This window comes from Podarcis vaucheri (genome assembly GCF_965113315.1).
Source record: "Podarcis vaucheri genome assembly, chromosome: 4".
In the NCBI taxonomy this organism is placed as follows: domain Eukaryota; kingdom Metazoa; phylum Chordata; class Lepidosauria; order Squamata; family Lacertidae; genus Podarcis; species Podarcis vaucheri.
In genome coordinates this window covers 7,167,918-7,187,219 of record NC_138762.1, presented here as the reverse complement: position 1 = coordinate 7,187,219, position 19,302 = coordinate 7,167,918, and the positions used below count along the sequence as shown (strand labels likewise).

Here is a 19,302-nt window from a genome sequence, read left to right as displayed (position 1 = left end):
ACAATTTTGACCACTATTGTATATCAAACAAAGTAACATTCAAAAACACATCAGAATCTCATAATAAATATGTTGGTTAATGACAAACAACACAGGTAATGAACACCCCCCAGCTCCCTTCAGTTCTTCTCCATTTGTTCATGAGTGTCTAACTGCTTTTTGCCTCCATTGCAGATTCTGATGAATCGGAAATCGAGAACAAAGGTGACCAAGATAAAATCCCCAGAGAGGAGAAGCCACGTAAAAATTTAGAGTGTGGAGAAAGCTGCAGTCAGAGCTCCAATTCCACTTCCCATCAACAAAATCTCATTGGAAAGAAACCATATCAGTGTGTGGAATGTGGAAAGAGCTTCAGTAAGAAGGACAGTCTTACTTCCCATCAAAGAATTCATACAGGGGAGAAACCCTATCAGTGTGTGGAATGTGGAAAGAGCTTCAGTCACAGCTTCAGACTCACTTCCCATAAGCGAATTCATACAGGGGAGAAACCCTATCAGTGTGTGGAATGTGGAAAAAGCTTCAGTCACAGCTCCAGTCTCACTTCCCATAAGCGAATTCATACAGGGGAGAAACCCTATCAGTGTGTAGAATGTGGAAAGAGCTTCAGTCAGAGCTCCCATCTCACTTGCCATCAAATAATTCATACAGGGGAGAAACGCTATCAGTGCATGGAATGTGGAAAGAGCTTTAGTCACAGCCAGAGTCTCACTTCCCATCACACAGTTCATACAGGGGAGAAACCCTATGAATGTGTGGAATGTGGAAAGAGCTTCAGTCAGAGCTCCCATCTCACTTCCCATCAAATAGTTCATACAGGGGAGAAACCCTATCAGTGTGTGGAATGTGGAAAGAGCTTCAGGAAGAAGGACCAACTCACTTCCCATAAAAGAATCCATACAGGGGAGAAACCCTATCAGTGCATGGAATGTGGAAAGAGGTTTAGTCACAGGGATAGTCTCACTTCTCATCAAAGAATTCATACAGGGGAGAAACCCTATGAATGTGTGGAATGTGGAAAGAGCTTCAGGAAGAGCTCCCATCTCACTTCCCATCAAAGAGTTCATACAGGGGAGAAACCCTATGAATGTGTGGAATGTGGAAAGAGCTTCAGTCAGAGCTCCTATCTCACTTGCCATCAAAGAATTCATACAGGGGAGAAACGCTATCAGTGCATGGAATGTGGAAAGAGCTTTAGTCACATCCAGAGTCTCACTTCCCATCACACAGTTCATACAGGGGAGAAACCCTATGAATGTGTGGAATGTGGAAAGAGCTTCAGTCAGAGCTCCCATTTCACTTCCCATCAAAGAGTTCATACAGGGGAGAAACCCTATCAGTGTGTGGAATGTAGAAAGAGCTTCAGGAAGAAGGACCAACTCACTTCCCATAAAAGAATCCATACAGGGGAGAAACCCTATCAGTGCATGGAATGTGGAAAGAGGTTTAGTCACAGGGATAGTCTCACTTCTCATCAAAGAATTCATACAGGGGAGAAACGCTATCAGTGCATGGAATGTGGAAAGAGCTTTAGTCACATCCAGAGTCTCACTTCCCATCACACAGTTCATACAGGGGAGAAACCCTATGAATGTGTGGAATGTGGAAAGAGCTTCAGGAAGAGCTCCTATCTCACTTCCCATCAAAGAGTTCATACAGGGGAGAAACCCTATCAGTGTGTGGAATGTGGAAAGAGCTTCAGTCAGAGCTCCCATTTCACTTCCCATCAAAGAGTTCATACAGGGGAGAAACCCTATCAGTGTGTGGAATGTGGAAAGAGCTTCAGGAAGAAGGACCAACTCACTTGCCATCAAAGAATTCATACAGGGGAGAAACCCTATCAGTGTGTGGAATGTGGAAAGAGCTTCAGGAAGAAGGACCAACTCACTTCCCATAAAAGAATCCATACAAAAGTCGGGAAAACCATTATACAGCTTTAGGAGCCAAGAAATCCGCACCTTTATTACCTGGCGTTTGGCTGATTGACATCTAATGCCTTTTTAACATCTGGTGTTTTGTGTTTGTATGTTGTAACCATCCTGAGACCTGTAGGTGTAGGAATAGGCACCAATGCTTAAAGACCTAGGCGTCTCCCCCCCCCTAAAATATTTAAGGAGGCCTGTGGGGTTTGCCCTCCTAGGCGTGTGACATCATACTGGGTCATAAGGAAAGGGTTAACTAAGTGTAAAATGATTAACCAATAGGAACCCAAGGGGAGGACTTAGAGTTGTTAGGAAGTGAGTCTGGAGTTAGAGAAGGGAGAGGGAGGATAAGTCTGTGGGTTGGGCTAGTCTGATATGAGAGAGGGAGAGAATCTGTGAAGAGGAGTCAGTTAAACAGCTGGGATAATCAGTTAGAAGGTATTAGGAAGGTATAGGCCGCTGGGGAAACTAAGGTTAAGAAACTGACAAGGAAAATTATCTGAAACCATAAACTTGTTAATGCTTATAAGATAAACTTGTTTATTTGGTTTAATGTTAACAACTGTCTGGACTCAGTGTGTACCCGAGAGAAATGGGTTGGTGGCAGCGGGGAAGCGATCACAGTGGTGGCACAGGGATCAATAGACTGTCAAATGTCTGGGGACCCTGTGTGGTCGCCCCAAGGCCACCTCCCTGGTTATTTTGGTTTTTCCCCAAACACAACCTTTTATTCTTCTGCAACTTGCCATACAATTTCTCTTTCAATTTGCTCTCTTAAAAAATAAAAAAAGTAAACGCACAAAGGTCACGAAGAAAACAAAATACAAGAAAATACAAAAGTGGACAGGTCCCATCTTTCCGGGCAAAACGCAAAAGTTTCTTTAAAAGAGGCTTTCCCAAACATGGGTCCCCAGCATCTCCCGGACTACAGCTCCCATCATCCCTCCCTATTGGTCCTGCTAGCTAGGGATGATGGGAGCCGTAGTCCAAAACCAGCTGGAGACCCAAGTTTGCTTTAAAGGGAAAGTAGGATGGCCCTGTGACACCCTCTGCTGGACAAAAGCACTGCCCCAGAATCTGAACCACCCCCAGTACTGCTACTTGGAATTTAAAGAGCCCGAAACTGAAGTTTGATTGGCACTTCAACCTCTAGGGAGCTTCTAGGCGCTTTCTGCACCACCTAGAGTACCCACAGAATTGTGGCGTCTACTGGCAACACACATAGAAGAACAAATGAAAGACTAACACAAGGGGCAGGAAAAAACCTGGAAAGGGCCATACCAAATGGACATCCGGTGTGAAGATGTCACTTTCCCCACTGCTGAACAATGCCACAGGTAGAGGAGATGGAATGCTAGAAGTGTCTCCAGGGCAAGGGGAGCTGCTGGGAAATTGAACTACGGGCTCAAAATATTACTGTTTTAAAAGGCAGCTTCCTGGCAGCTCTGCATCACCTGGAGAAAGAGGCCTTGTTCTTGCTCCAGCAAAAGTCAGGCTGTAAGTTCCTCACAACTGAGAGTCCCGGCAGCGGGGAGCAGGTCTTTGGGATCCTCTCCCTCATAGCTGTCAACTTTTCCCTTTTCATGCGAGGAATCCTGTTCGGAATAAGGGAACTTCCATTAAAAAAGGGAAACGTTGACAGCTATTCTCTCCCTACTCTTGTTTCCTCCAATATTCACCATTACTGGATGACGAAAGCCTGTGGCACATCTTCAGGAAGAGAAAAACAAGTAATAAATGAAATAAGAAGCAAAATAAGAAACTGAGAAAATAAGAATCCACTGTTTGCCTCGCCTTGTCCTGAGTTAATTGCCACCAACTGCTCTCTCCTCCACTCGCCTCACTACTAACCCAAGTCTGTGGTCCTTGTCACCATGGCAACCCCCCCTCACCTGGACCTGGTCCCACCTGGCTCCACCTATTGGGAGATGATCTATAATGAAATGAAAAAATGTTTTAAGATAACCTTTGTTAAAAGATCAGAAGCATTTTTATTAGGTATTTTAGGGAAGGATTTACCAAAAGATAAGGAAAATCCCTTCATGTATGTGACAACAGCGGCCGGAATTTTACTAGCTCAAAATGGAAAGGCAATGAAAAACCAGCGAAAGAACACTGGCAAGAAAAGTTGGTGGAATAGGCTGAAATGGTGAAGCTAACTCAGAGACTTAAAGAGAAGGACAATAATGACTTTTAAAAGGATTGGGAACCTTTTAAGATGTATATACAGAAACAATGCATAGAAATGAACTCAGTGGCAGAATTTGAGTGATACACTTACAATGGACAAATACAAACAGAAAATGCAATTATGAGGTAAAAATGAGAAGGAAGAGACAAATGTTATAACCTTCATTTTAATATATAAGGAGTACAAATTTATAAGCAAAAGAAACAGAGGTGTTATAAACCAGGAAGGGAAGTTGGGGGAATTCGCATGGCGGGGGGGGGTGTTAATTGAAATTGTAAAATGAAATTTGAATGTTTGATTATGTTCAAATTTCTTTAATTAAGTTATTTTTTTTTAAAGAAAGAAAGAAAAGCAATGGCTCCTCTTATTTAAGGGCCCCACATACCTCATGGGACACCAGAGCAGATTCCCTTGTTGCTTTTTTGAGTCAACCAGCAATGGGGGTTGCATTTCCTTATTTCCAGGAGGGCTGTTGCTAAAGCACATGACATGCTCTTCACACTTAGTTATCTATTAGGAACACAGGCACAAATTATTGTGTGTGTGTTTGTATTTGCAAACTACCCCAGTCTGAGCGGTGAGATTCCAGGGGTCCCAGGCGCTTTCCCATCTTCGGTTTCCTTGGAACGAAAGTCAGCGGAGACTGTGGCGTCTTTACAATATCTAGTTTTATTTTATTTTTTATAATAATTTTTATTGCATTTTTTCCAAATTACAGAAAGAACAAAAGAATGAACAGAATAGAAAAAAAGAAAGGAAAAAAAAGAACAGAAAATCACGACCATTTCAGGAACTTATTTCAAATTTCCATTGGACTTCCCCACATCTCCCGCATAATGCATTCTTGATAATAAAGTTATCAGCAAATTATACCCTTATTTCATGTGTTCCTTTATATTTTCAGTTGCAATTTAAGTTTAAATCTCTTATTCTCCATTTACTCTAAAAATATAACATAATGTCGTTTTTACCCATTTAAACTTTGATTCTTTCATAAATGTTGTCCAATTTCATAGATAATTAAATTTCGTTGCTGGGGCTAACGTTCCAAATCATACGGCATCTTATGATTCATACAACTTATAATACTTTTGCAAATAGTCTTTAATTTTTTTCCAGTCCTCCTCCATTGCCTCTTCTCCCAGGTCTCGGATCCTTGCAGTCATCTCGGCTAGTTCCATGTAGTTCATCAATTGCGTCTGCCAATCCTCCAGTGTGGGCAAATCTTGGGTCTTCCAATGCTTGGCGATAAGAATTCTTGCTGCTGTTGTAGCATACATAAAAAAAGTTCTATCCTTTTTTAACACCTTCTGGCCGACAATGCCCAGAAGGAAGGCCTCTGGTTTCTTGGGAAAGGTGTACTTAAACACCTTTTTTAACTCGTTATAGATCATTTCCCAGAAGGCCTTCAATCTTGGACAAGTCCACCAGAGGTGAAAGAATGTCCCCTCAGCTTCCTTACATTTCCAACATTTATTATCGGACAAATGGTATATCTTAGCCAGTTTGACCGGGGTCATGTACCACCTGTATACCATTTTCATAATATTTTCTTTCAGAGCATTACATGCAGTAAATTTCATACCGGTGGTCCATAACCTCTCCCAATCTTCAGACATGATATTATAACCAATGTCCTGAGCCCATTTTATCATTGCTGATTTAACTATCTCATCCTGGGTGTTCCATTTAAGCAGCAAGTTGTACATTCTCGATAATAACTTGGTCTTTGGTTCTAGCAACTCTGTCTCAAGTTTCGATTTTTCCACCTGGAATCCTGTTTTTTTATCTAGCTTGAAAACCTCATTAATTTGGGCATAGTGTAGCCAATTTTGCACCTTATCCTTTAATTTTTCAAAGCTCTGCAACCTCCAATTACCTCCAATGTTTTCTATTATTTCCCAATATTTCGGCCAGTATGCCTCCATATTGGGTGTTTTCCGAGCTTTGGCCTCTATTGGTGAAATCCACCTCGGAGTTTTGCTTTCCAATAAGTCTTTATATTTTTTCCAGACCATATATATTGCTTTTCTGACAATATGGTTTTTAAACATTCCATGTGTTTTCCCCTTGTCATACCACAAATACGCATGCCAACCTAACGAATTATTGAAGCCTTCCAGATCTAGGACATCAGTGTTTTCCAATAAAATCCAATCTTTCATCCAGCAGAAGGCCGCAGCTTCATAATATAACCTTAAGTCTGGCAGGGCAAACCCCCCTCTCTCCTTTGCATCAGTTAGTATTTTAAACTTTATTCGGGGCTTTTTGCCCTGCCAGACAAACCTAGAAATATCCTTCTGCCACTTTCCAAAACATTCCACTCTGTCCACAACCTGCAAGGCTTGAAACAAAAACAACATCTTTGGCAAAACGTTCATTTTTATAGCTGCAATTCGGCCTAACAAGGATAGTTTCAATCTTGACCAAATTTCTAGATCTTTTTTAACTTCTGACCAACATTTCTCATAATTATCTTTAAATAGATTCAAATTCTTAGAAGACAGATTGACCCCCAGGTATTTCACTTTTTTAACAATGTTTAGTTCTGTTTCTTTCTGAAACCCCTCTGTTTCAGTAACTGTCAAGTTTTTCCCTAACACCTTAGTTTTTTGTTTGTTCAACTTAAAACCCGCCACCCGACCAAATTTCTGAATCAATTCCAAAACTCTTTTTGTACTAGGTTCTGGCTCCTGTAATGTTAAAACCAAGTCATCTGCAAATGCTTTCAGTTTATATTGTTTCGCTCCGACCCGTATTCCTTGTACCTGCCGATCCTCCCTTATCATATTCAGCAAAACCTCCAGAACTGAAATAAACAATAAAGGGGATAGGGGGCACCCCTGGCGTGTTCCTTTTTCAATATGAAGTTCTTCTGTCACCACATTGTTCACTATCAACTTAGCTTTTTGTTCTGAATAGATTGCTTCTATTCCATTCTCAAACCCCCTTCCCACTCCCATCCCTTCCAAGTTTTTCTTCATAAATTTCCAAGAAATGTTGTCAAAGGCCTTCTCCGCATCAATAAAAATTAACACTGCTTTGGTGTTAATATTTGTTTGTAAAAGTTCCAGAATATCGATAATGTTCCTGGTGTTATCAAACAAATGTCTACCTGGGAGAAAGCCTGCTTGGTCCTTATGGATTACTTCATTTAATACTTTTTTAAATCTATTGGCCAAAATATCCGCAAATATTTTGTAATCCACATTTAGGAGTGAGATGGGACGGTAGTTCTTAAGTTGAGTCTTTTCAGTTTCCACTTTAGGTATCAATGTGATGAATGCTTCTTTCCACGTATCTGGTGCCTTCCCTCCCCCCATAATCTGGTTGCAAACCTCCATTAATGGTTGTATCAAATAGTCTTTTAACATCCTGTAGTACTTGGAGGTGAGTCCATCAGGGCCTGGAGATTTGCCTAGTTGCATATTCTGAATGGCATCCTCGATTTCCTGTTGTGTTATTTTGCAGTTCAAGATTGATCTTTTCTCTTGAGATAGTTTTGGTAGGCCGTTGTCTTTCAAAAATTGTTCTATCTCAGTTGCTTCCTCGGGCCCTTGTGTATACAGTTTTTTAAAATATTTCTGGAAACACTTTCTAATTTCTCCCGGTTTCTGAATGTTTTTCCCTTCAACTTCTAAGTTGGTAACATAATTTAATTTTTGTCTCTTTTTATGGTCAGAGGTTAAAAAAGACTTTGAAATTTGGTCAAGACTGAAATTATCCTTGTTAGGCCGAATTGCAGTTATAAAAATGAACGTTTTGCCAAAAATGTTGTTTCTGTTTCAAGCCTTGCAGGTCGTGGACAGAGTGGAATGTTTTGGAAAGTGGCAGAGGGATATCTCTAGGTTCGTCTGGCAGGGCAAAAAGCCCCGAATAAAGTTTAAAATATTAACTGATGCAAAGGAGAGGGGGGGGTTTGCCCTGCCGGACTTAAGGTTATATTATGAAGCTGCGGCCTTCTGCTGGATGAAGGATTGGATCTTATTGGAAAACACTGATGTCCTAGATCTGGAAGGCTTTAACAATTCGTTAGGTTGGCATGCGTATTTGTGGTATGACAAGGGGAAAACATATGGAATGTTCAAAAACCATATTGTCAGGAAAGCAATATATATGGTCTGGAAAAAATACAAAGACTTATTGGAAAGTAAAACTCCGAGGTGGATTTCACCAATAGAGGCCAAAGCTCGGAAAACAGCCAATATGGAGGCACACTGGCCAAAATATTGGGAAATAATAGAAAACATTGGAGGTAATTGGAAGTTGCAGAGCTTTGAAAAACTAAAGGATAAGGTGCAAAATTGGCTACACTATGCCCAAATTAATGAGGTTTTTAAGCTAGATAAAAAGGTAGGATTCCAGGTGGAAAAATCGAAACTTGAGACAGAGTTGTTAGAACCAAAGACCAAGGTATTATCGAGAATGTACAACTTGCTGCTTAAATGGAACACTCAGGATGAGACAGTTAAGTCAGCCATGATAAAATGGGCTCAAGACATTGGTTACAATATTATGTCCGAAGACTGGGAAAGGTTATGGACCACCGGTATGAAATTTACGGCATGTAGTGCCTTGAAAGAAAACATTATGAAAATGGTATACCGGTGGTACATGACCCCAGTCAAACTTGCTAAGATATACCATTTGTCTGACAATAAATGTTGGAAATGTAAGGAGGCTGAAGGGACATTCTTTCACCTCTGGTGGACTTGTCCAAGATTGAAGGCCTTTTGGGAAATGATTTATAACGAGTTAAAAAAGGTGTTTAAGTACACCTTCCCCAAGAAACCAGAGGCCTTCCTTCTGGGCATTGTCGGCCAGAAGGTGTTAAAAAAGGATAGAACTTTTTTTATGTATGCTACAACAGCAGCAAGAATCCTTATTGCTAAGCACTGGAAGACCCAAGATTTGCCCACACTGGAGGACTGGCAGACGCAATTGATGAACTACATGGAACTGGCCGAGATGACTGCAAGGATCCGAGACATGGGAGAAGAGGCAATGGAGGAGGAATGGAAAAAATTTAAAGACTATTTGCAGAAGTATTATAAGTTGTATGAAACATAAGACGTCGTATGATTGGGAACGTTAGCCCCAGCAATGAAATTTTATTATCTATGAAACTGACAATATTCATGAAAGAATCAAAGTTTAAACGGGTAAAAAGGATATTATGTTATATTTTTAGAGTAATTGGAGAATAAGAGATTTAAACTTAAATTGCAACTGAAAATGTAAAGAAACACATGAAATAAGGGTATAATTTGCTGGCAAATTTCATTATCAAGAATGCACTCATGTGGGAGATGTGGGGAAGTCCAAAGGAAATTTGAAATAAGTTGTCGAAATGGTTGAGATTTTCTGTTTTTTCTTTCTTTTTGTCTTTAGCTCTGTCTTTTTTTTGTTCTCTATGTAATTTGGAAAAAATGTAATAAAAATTATTATTAAAAAAAAAAAAATATTACTGTTTTAAAAGGCAGCTTCCTGGCAGCTCTGCATCACCTGGAGAAAGAGGCCTTGTTCTTGCTCCAGCAAAAGTCAGGCTGTAAGTTCCTCACAACTGAGAGTCCCGGCAGCGGGGAGCAGGTCTTTGGGATCCTCTCCCTCATAGCTGTCAACTTTTCCCTTTTCATGCGAGGAATCCTGTTCGGAATAAGGGAACTTCCATTAAAAAAGGGAAACGTTGACAGCTATTCTCTCCCTACTCTTGTTTCCTCCAATATTCACCATTACTGGATGACGAAAGCCTGTGGCACATCTTCAGGAAGAGAAAAACAAGTAATAAATGAAATAAGAAGCAAAATAAGAAACTGAGAAAATAAGAATCCACTGTTTGCCTCGCCTTGTCCTGAGTTAATTGCCACCAACTGCTCTCTCCTCCACTCGCCTCACTACTAACCCAAGTCTGTGGTCCTTGTCACCATGGCAACCCCCCCTCACCTGGACCTGGTCCCACCTGGCTCCACCTATTGGGAGATGATCTATAATGAAATGAAAAAATGTTTTAAGATAACCTTTGTTAAAAGATCAGAAGCATTTTTATTAGGTATTTTAGGGAAGGATTTACCAAAAGATAAGGAAAATCCCTTCATGTATGTGACAACAGCGGCCGGAATTTTACTAGCTCAAAATGGAAAGGCAATGAAAAACCAGCGAAAGAACACTGGCAAGAAAAGTTGGTGGAATAGGCTGAAATGGTGAAGCTAACTCAGAGACTTAAAGAGAAGGACAATAATGACTTTTAAAAGGATTGGGAACCTTTTAAGATGTATATACAGAAACAATGCATAGAAATGAACTCAGTGGCAGAATTTGAGTGATACACTTACAATGGACAAATACAAACAGAAAATGCAATTATGAGGTAAAAATGAGAAGGAAGAGACAAATGTTATAACCTTCATTTTAATATATAAGGAGTACAAATTTATAAGCAAAAGAAACAGAGGTGTTATAAACCAGGAAGGGAAGTTGGGGGAATTCGCATGGCGGGGGGGGGGGGTGTTAATTGAAATTGTAAAATGAAATTTGAATGTTTGATTATGTTCAAATTTCTTTAATTAAGTTATTTTTTTTTAAAGAAAGAAAGAAAAGCAATGGCTCCTCTTATTTAAGGGCCCCACATACCTCATGGGACACCAGAGCAGATTCCCTTGTTGCTTTTTTGAGTCAACCAGCAATGGGGGTTGCATTTCCTTATTTCCAGGAGGGCTGTTGCTAAAGCACATGACATGCTCTTCACACTTAGTTATCTATTAGGAACACAGGCACAAATTATTGTGTGTGTGTTTGTATTTGCAAACTACCCCAGTCTGAGCGGTGAGATTCCAGGGGTCCCAGGCGCTTTCCCATCTTCGGTTTCCTTGGAACGAAAGTCAGCGGAGACTGTGGCGTCTTTACAATATCTAGTTTTATTTTATTTTTTATAATAATTTTTATTGCATTTTTTCCAAATTACAGAAAGAACAAAAGAATGAACAGAATAGAAAAAAAGAAAGGAAAAAAAAGAACAGAAAATCACGACCATTTCAGGAACTTATTTCAAATTTCCATTGGACTTCCCCACATCTCCCGCATAATGCATTCTTGATAATAAAGTTATCAGCAAATTATACCCTTATTTCATGTGTTCCTTTATATTTTCAGTTGCAATTTAAGTTTAAATCTCTTATTCTCCATTTACTCTAAAAATATAACATAATGTCGTTTTTACCCATTTAAACTTTGATTCTTTCATAAATGTTGTCCAATTTCATAGATAATTAAATTTCGTTGCTGGGGCTAACGTTCCAAATCATACGGCATCTTATGATTCATACAACTTATAATACTTTTGCAAATAGTCTTTAATTTTTTTCCAGTCCTCCTCCATTGCCTCTTCTCCCAGGTCTCGGATCCTTGCAGTCATCTCGGCTAGTTCCATGTAGTTCATCAATTGCGTCTGCCAATCCTCCAGTGTGGGCAAATCTTGGGTCTTCCAATGCTTGGCGATAAGAATTCTTGCTGCTGTTGTAGCATACATAAAAAAAGTTCTATCCTTTTTTAACACCTTCTGGCCGACAATGCCCAGAAGGAAGGCCTCTGGTTTCTTGGGAAAGGTGTACTTAAACACCTTTTTTAACTCGTTATAGATCATTTCCCAGAAGGCCTTCAATCTTGGACAAGTCCACCAGAGGTGAAAGAATGTCCCCTCAGCTTCCTTACATTTCCAACATTTATTATCGGACAAATGGTATATCTTAGCCAGTTTGACCGGGGTCATGTACCACCTGTATACCATTTTCATAATATTTTCTTTCAGAGCATTACATGCAGTAAATTTCATACCGGTGGTCCATAACCTCTCCCAATCTTCAGACATGATATTATAACCAATGTCCTGAGCCCATTTTATCATTGCTGATTTAACTATCTCATCCTGGGTGTTCCATTTAAGCAGCAAGTTGTACATTCTCGATAATAACTTGGTCTTTGGTTCTAGCAACTCTGTCTCAAGTTTCGATTTTTCCACCTGGAATCCTGTTTTTTTATCTAGCTTGAAAACCTCATTAATTTGGGCATAGTGTAGCCAATTTTGCACCTTATCCTTTAATTTTTCAAAGCTCTGCAACCTCCAATTACCTCCAATGTTTTCTATTATTTCCCAATATTTCGGCCAGTATGCCTCCATATTGGGTGTTTTCCGAGCTTTGGCCTCTATTGGTGAAATCCACCTCGGAGTTTTGCTTTCCAATAAGTCTTTATATTTTTTCCAGACCATATATATTGCTTTTCTGACAATATGGTTTTTAAACATTCCATGTGTTTTCCCCTTGTCATACCACAAATACGCATGCCAACCTAACGAATTATTGAAGCCTTCCAGATCTAGGACATCAGTGTTTTCCAATAAAATCCAATCTTTCATCCAGCAGAAGGCCGCAGCTTCATAATATAACCTTAAGTCTGGCAGGGCAAACCCCCCTCTCTCCTTTGCATCAGTTAGTATTTTAAACTTTATTCGGGGCTTTTTGCCCTGCCAGACAAACCTAGAAATATCCTTCTGCCACTTTCCAAAACATTCCACTCTGTCCACAACCTGCAAGGCTTGAAACAAAAACAACATCTTTGGCAAAACGTTCATTTTTATAGCTGCAATTCGGCCTAACAAGGATAGTTTCAATCTTGACCAAATTTCTAGATCTTTTTTAACTTCTGACCAACATTTCTCATAATTATCTTTAAATAGATTCAAATTCTTAGAAGACAGATTGACCCCCAGGTATTTCACTTTTTTAACAATGTTTAGTTCTGTTTCTTTCTGAAACCCCTCTGTTTCAGTAACTGTCAAGTTTTTCCCTAACACCTTAGTTTTTTGTTTGTTCAACTTAAAACCCGCCACCCGACCAAATTTCTGAATCAATTCCAAAACTCTTTTTGTACTAGGTTCTGGCTCCTGTAATGTTAAAACCAAGTCATCTGCAAATGCTTTCAGTTTATATTGTTTCGCTCCGACCCGTATTCCTTGTACCTGCCGATCCTCCCTTATCATATTCAGCAAAACCTCCAGAACTGAAATAAACAATAAAGGGGATAGGGGGCACCCCTGGCGTGTTCCTTTTTCAATATGAAGTTCTTCTGTCACCACATTGTTCACTATCAACTTAGCTTTTTGTTCTGAATAGATTGCTTCTATTCCATTCTCAAACCCCCTTCCCACTCCCATCCCTTCCAAGTTTTTCTTCATAAATTTCCAAGAAATGTTGTCAAAGGCCTTCTCCGCATCAATAAAAATTAACACTGCTTTGGTGTTAATATTTGTTTGTAAAAGTTCCAGAATATCGATAATGTTCCTGGTGTTATCAAACAAATGTCTACCTGGGAGAAAGCCTGCTTGGTCCTTATGGATTACTTCATTTAATACTTTTTTAAATCTATTGGCCAAAATATCCGCAAATATTTTGTAATCCACATTTAGGAGTGAGATGGGACGGTAGTTCTTAAGTTGAGTCTTTTCAGTTTCCACTTTAGGTATCAATGTGATGAATGCTTCTTTCCACGTATCTGGTGCCTTCCCTCCCCCCATAATCTGGTTGCAAACCTCCATTAATGGTTGTATCAAATAGTCTTTTAACATCCTGTAGTACTTGGAGGTGAGTCCATCAGGGCCTGGAGATTTGCCTAGTTGCATATTCTGAATGGCATCCTCGATTTCCTGTTGTGTTATTTTGCAGTTCAAGATTGATCTTTTCTCTTGAGATAGTTTTGGTAGGCCGTTGTCTTTCAAAAATTGTTCTATCTCAGTTGCTTCCTCGGGCCCTTGTGTATACAGTTTTTTAAAATATTTCTGGAAACACTTTCTAATTTCTCCCGGTTTCTGAATGTTTTTCCCTTCAACTTCTAAGTTGGTAACATAATTTAATTTTTGTCTCTTTTTCAACTGCCAAGCTAGCAGTTTCCCACATTTATTCGCAGATTCAAAAGATCTTTGTTTCATTTGTTTGATTTTCCATTCCACTTCTTGGTTAATCAATTTCGCATATTGTGACTGGTGGAATTTGATTTCTCTTAAAGTCTCTTTTGATTTTGGATTCAATCTTAATTTTTTCTCTCCATCTCTTATCTTCTCCAATATCTTGTCTTTTTTACCATTCCAAAGTTTTTTCTTGATCGTATTCTGTTGTATCAGGAACCCTCTCATGACAGCTTTGCTTGCGTCCCAGATTATTCTTTTTTCCACCGAGGTATTCGAGTTAATTTCAAAGTAGTCCTTTAAAGCTTTTTGGGCCTTCTTTACTATCTCTTGATCTCTTAACAGGTTGTCATTCATTTTCCATCTGAAGGAATCGGCAGTAGTAAATCTCATTTCCATTTTCAAAGTGTTATGGTCGGAGCAAGTCTTTGGGCAGATTTCTATTTTTGTAGTCTTAGGTGCCAGCCCTCTAGTTGCCCAGATTTGGTCGATTCTTGTCCATGACAGGTGGGCCTCAGAAAAGAAAGTTCCTTCTTTACCTAGGGGGTTTCTTGTCCTCCATAAATCAATTAGGTCCATATTGTCAGTTAGTTCGAAGAAAGTTTTTGGTAGTCTTCCATCTTTGGTCAGATTCTGATTCTGTGACTTATCCATAAAAGTAGAGACGACCCCATTCATATCTCCCATCATAATGATGTTGGAATAGTCCAGATAGTCCAGTAGTGTCTCATGCAGCTTCTTATAAAATTCTGATTTCCCCTCATTTGGTGCATAAATTCCTAATATCAAAACTTTCTCTCCTTGAGTCGATATTTCAATAGCCAGGATTCTTCCTTGTTCATCTTTGAACAGAAATTTTGGTGATAAATTCTCCTTGGCGTAGATCACCACGCCTCTCTTCTTAACTCTATCTGATGAGATAAATTCTTGGCCTAATCTTTTATTTATTAACACCTTCCTGTGTAACCTGGTCACATGGGTTTCTTGCAAGCAAATTATGTCCAAATTTTCTTTCTTTAGAATATGGAAGATCCTTTTGCGTTTTTCCGGGGAATTCGCGCCATTAATGTTCCAACTATACAGCTGCAGAGACATCCTGTATCAATCTGTTGTTACTCTTATTGGGCGTCTTCTTTTTTGTCCAAATCCGAAGGTGGTAACTCTTTTCCAGACTCTGGTGGTGGCCAAATAGCTGCCACTCCTTTCTGCAAGTCTTCTCCGTGGTCGTGTAAGAACTTCTGGCTGTCCTCTTTCGTTTTGATTTTTATCTTCTTTCCTTTGTATTTGAATGAGAGGCCTTGTGGAAACTCCCACCTGTATGGTATTCCGTTACCTCTCAAAAGTCCAACTAGGTCAGTGTAGTTAGATCTGAGATCCAGTAATTGTTTAGGAATATCCTTGTAGATTTGTGCTCTTCTGTCCTGGATCTCAAGTGCTTTGTTAAAATGTAGGTCAAGTAGCTTGTCTCTCTCCTGCTTAGTCCTTAAGATAATCAAACAGTCTCTAGGCCTGTCCCTCCCAGCAGCCCTTCCCAATCTGAATGCAGTTGTTATTTTAAAGTCTGTATCTTCGTTTATACCCCAGAATTTAGAAAATTCTGCTGTTAAGAAGCCAATCAAGTCCTCTTTCTCAATCTCTGGGATAGAGCGTAATCTCAAATTATTTTCCCTGTTTCGCAGTTCCACCAAAGACAGGTAGGCCTGCTGGTCAGTAATATGTTTATGGAGCGGCCTTACCTCTCCTTTCAGTTCCTCCACTTCTTTAGTTGCTGCCTCTGCTTTTTCGTTCGCAGCCTCGGCCAATTTTCGATTTTCAGATGCAGCGTCCTTTAGATTTCCAATATCTTGTGAATGCTTAGCCACCTGTTCAGAGAGTTTGGTAATTGAAGATGTGGCTAAGTCAATTTTTGCAGTTTGATCATCCACTTTTTTATTCAAAATTGCAAATTGTTGTAACATTTCCTCTAAAAGAATGTTAGATCCCCCAGCTGCCATATCTTCACTTGTTAACTGTTCAGCTTCTTCAGCTGGGGTTGTTGGTGATGGTACAGCCTGTAGAACAGCAGGGACTGAAGATCTGCGAGCCTGGGAAACCAAAGTTGTTTGTACCAATTTGCCTTTCCCTGCTTTCGACGCAGCTCTTGTTTTTACTCGGTCGCTCATTCCACACCTGTCTTTGGATTCAAGGTCAAACTGTCAAAAGTTCCATGGGAAAGACAGGCCTCAGAGTGAATAACCAAACCACAGAGAGACAAAACAAAGTTGGTTCTCAGGAAATTGTAAATCCCAAACTCCACTAGAGGGAGTATTGTTCAGTTCATGAAAGAAGAAACAAAGTTTCAGTCGCCATTAAAGTTCCTGCAGTTAAATAAATTAACCATAGTCTTTAGAGAAGACCTTTTCCCTCTGGCAGAGCCCTCTCAATATTGCCACAATAGTTTCTTAAAAGGTGCAAAATACAGTTGCTTAATTGTATCCACCAGTAATGCCTCTAAGTATCCGTTTCAGCTTTGTAAGTGTATCCGCAAAACAACCTTTTGCCCGCTGCAAGTCCGGGACTAGGGGTTTTCAAGTCTTTAAAGTTTTTAAAGGTCCAGCAGAGGAGAAAATCCCCAAACAGAGTAAACACAATAGCAAGAAAATAAAGGTGACTTGCCTTTCCCTTCAGTTTCCGACTTCTCCAGACGTATGCTGTCTCTCATTTGAAAACCCTTTTGTACTGCTTCCAGCTTGTCAGTTCCTTTGCCTTTGATCACTAAGCACCACCGGGAGACGGACTTCCTTTTTCTCGTCTCCCGCTTTCAGCCAAATTCATAAATTTGTAATCCAATCTCAAATGAATCTTACTCACGAGTAGTTGATTTGTAATCCAATGTAAAGGAAGAAAGGTCGGCGCTCATCCGTAACAGCCGCGCGGCTTCACTCCCGCAGAAAGAGCGATGAATCCACAGCACCGCTTCCCCTCCGCGCTTCCGGAGCCCCTTACGGGGTCCCTTCTTCGTTTTGGGGGTCGCTCTAGGTGCCCGCCAGATCCCACGGCCACGAGCTCACTCTGCTCGTGGTTTAACTTAATGGGTCGTCGCTTTGCCGTAGCGAACGACCCTTTTCTGCGGAGCCCCTCTTCGCTGCGCAAAGAGGACCGCCATTACTCGTTTCGCGCCGCCTCCGGAAGTTCTACAATATCTAGTTTTATTTACTCACATACACAACCTGAGTGTAGGACGGAGGGGCTCACAGCATCAACACCCATCTTGCTTCTCTATTAGTCGCAGCTTTGGATCCGGCACAGAGCAAGCTGGTTTCGGGGTTTCCCATAACTCTCTCTGGGCCTTGCTTTCCTACCTAGCAGCCAGGTGAGACGGGAGGGGGGAGGACAGCCCCCCCATTAGCTGCAGCTCTTGCAACCCAGCTCCTTCGTTGGGAATGCTGAGGAGGACACTCTATGGCCAGCGAAGGCCCTTTTCTTGCCAAGAAACTTGTCTGTGGGAATCGTGCATCCATAATGTTATGGAAAGGGTGAATGTCTTCTAGAATTCTCTGGTGTCACCAGAAGAGTAAGCCATTCTTTTCAGTTAGGTCTGTTCTCAACTGCAGAGGATGAGTAGCCTTGGGAGCCTCTTGGGGAGATGGAAGTGATGAAAGGACTGAATCCATGAGGGAGAGCTACGTGCTCTGAGATGGGGGAACCTTCGGGCAAAGACCAGCAGAGAAGGGATGCTGTTGGCTGCTGGTTTCTGTTCCTCCCCACTTTCCCAAAGGCCGTCCTGCGGGAGGAAAGATGCCTCAGAGTTAGGGGCCAGTCTCGGCCAAAGCGGCCCCCACTGCCCTCACCACGGAGTCCCTGGCACTCCTGGACCATGAGGGTTGCAGATTTTGGTCTTGGACCAAATTGGGGGCCAAACTGTCAGTATTTCATTCTCCCATTGCTAGTGTAACATGATATCCAGGTTTACACCTGTACTGTCGGTGTAAGAATGGAAGTCAGTCTGTAAATCACTTCTGTCCTTTGTTCTGGAGACGGCTGTGGAAGACAGCTCACGCCATGTTTCTTTGTTATTTTCCGCTGTAAATAAAGCTTGATGTCACATACCAACACAGTCTGCAGCACATCTGCAAAGAGAAGGACAGGGGGACAGGTGAGTCCCTGAGCACCTGGCAAAGCTATTCCAAGAGTTTTCTCCTGGATTCCAAGTCCTATTACAGGGGAGGGACACCCCAGGCGTTGGGGGCTAATCCTGGCCTCCTTCAACCAGAATGTGGTTCCCCACGCTAACGAAATGCTATTAGTAACATTACGCTATTAGCAGCCATGGAGATTCCACCTGCCTCTTTTGAAAGGAGAACACTAACCTGATCAATTTAAATAATAATAATAATAATAATAATAATAATAATAATAATAATACATTTATACCCACCCACCTGGTTGGCTTCCCCAGCCACTCTGGGCGACTTACAACAAAATATTAAAATACAATAGTCCATCAAATATTAAAAGCTTCTCTAAACATAATAACAACAACCATCCATTTTCAGTCCTTTGAATCAGCAATTAAGCATTTCTGGAAAAGGGAATGGCATACTTTTGTATATTAGTATAAAAAGCATGCATAAGAAAGTATTACTCATTTATGATGAGAATAGGATTTATTTATTTTGAACTTTGCTGGGTTCCTCCTTGGCAGCCAGTGCGATGGTTTCAGCAGGGCTAGAACTCAGGACTCGCTGCCTTGAGGGACATCTAAGGGCAGTTGGGCAGGGGAAAGGTCTCCCTTGGGAGGTGGGGGACTCTCCTTCCTTGGAGGTTTCTAAGCAGAGATCGGACGGCCATCTGCCATGGATGCTTTAGCTGAGATTCCTGCATTGCTGGGGGTTGGACTAGATGACCCTGGGATCCCCTCCTATCTCTCCACTCCTGAATTCCAGGAGGAGCTTCCTTGCCTCCTGCAAAGCCCTTTTCCCTGCAAGCTCTTCCTCTGGTTTCTGGCCAAGGGAGGGAGATGCTCAGAGTCCAGCCAAGAGCCTCACCCCCCAAAGGATATCTGGGCATTGGCGGAGCCAGGGGGGCAGCTGCCCCCCCTAAACCCATAAAAAATAATAAGAACCTGAGGTTCTGCCAAGCGGGAGAGGGCTGAGCTGGAAGGACTCGACATTGCAAGGGTTAAAGGGAACCGAGCTGCCTTCCTAGAGAGGCCAGGAAGCAAGGGGGGCCAGGTCCTCCAGAGCCAAGGCCCCTCC

General features: G+C 41.1%; 1 protein-coding gene across 1 annotated transcript in view; it reads left to right on the top strand.

Annotated features, from left to right (window-relative positions):
* Positions 1–4,354, top strand: part of LOC309530331 (uncharacterized protein) — a 57,232-nt gene extending 52,878 nt beyond the window's left edge. The window contains exon 6 of the mRNA XM_082219189.1: positions 175–4,354. Within this exon, the coding sequence (XP_082075315.1) occupies positions 175–1,937 (1,763 nt within the window). The 3' untranslated portion in view covers positions 1,938–4,354. The remainder of the gene's footprint in view (positions 1–174) is intronic.
* The last annotated feature ends 14,948 nt before the right edge of the window (positions 4,355–19,302 follow it).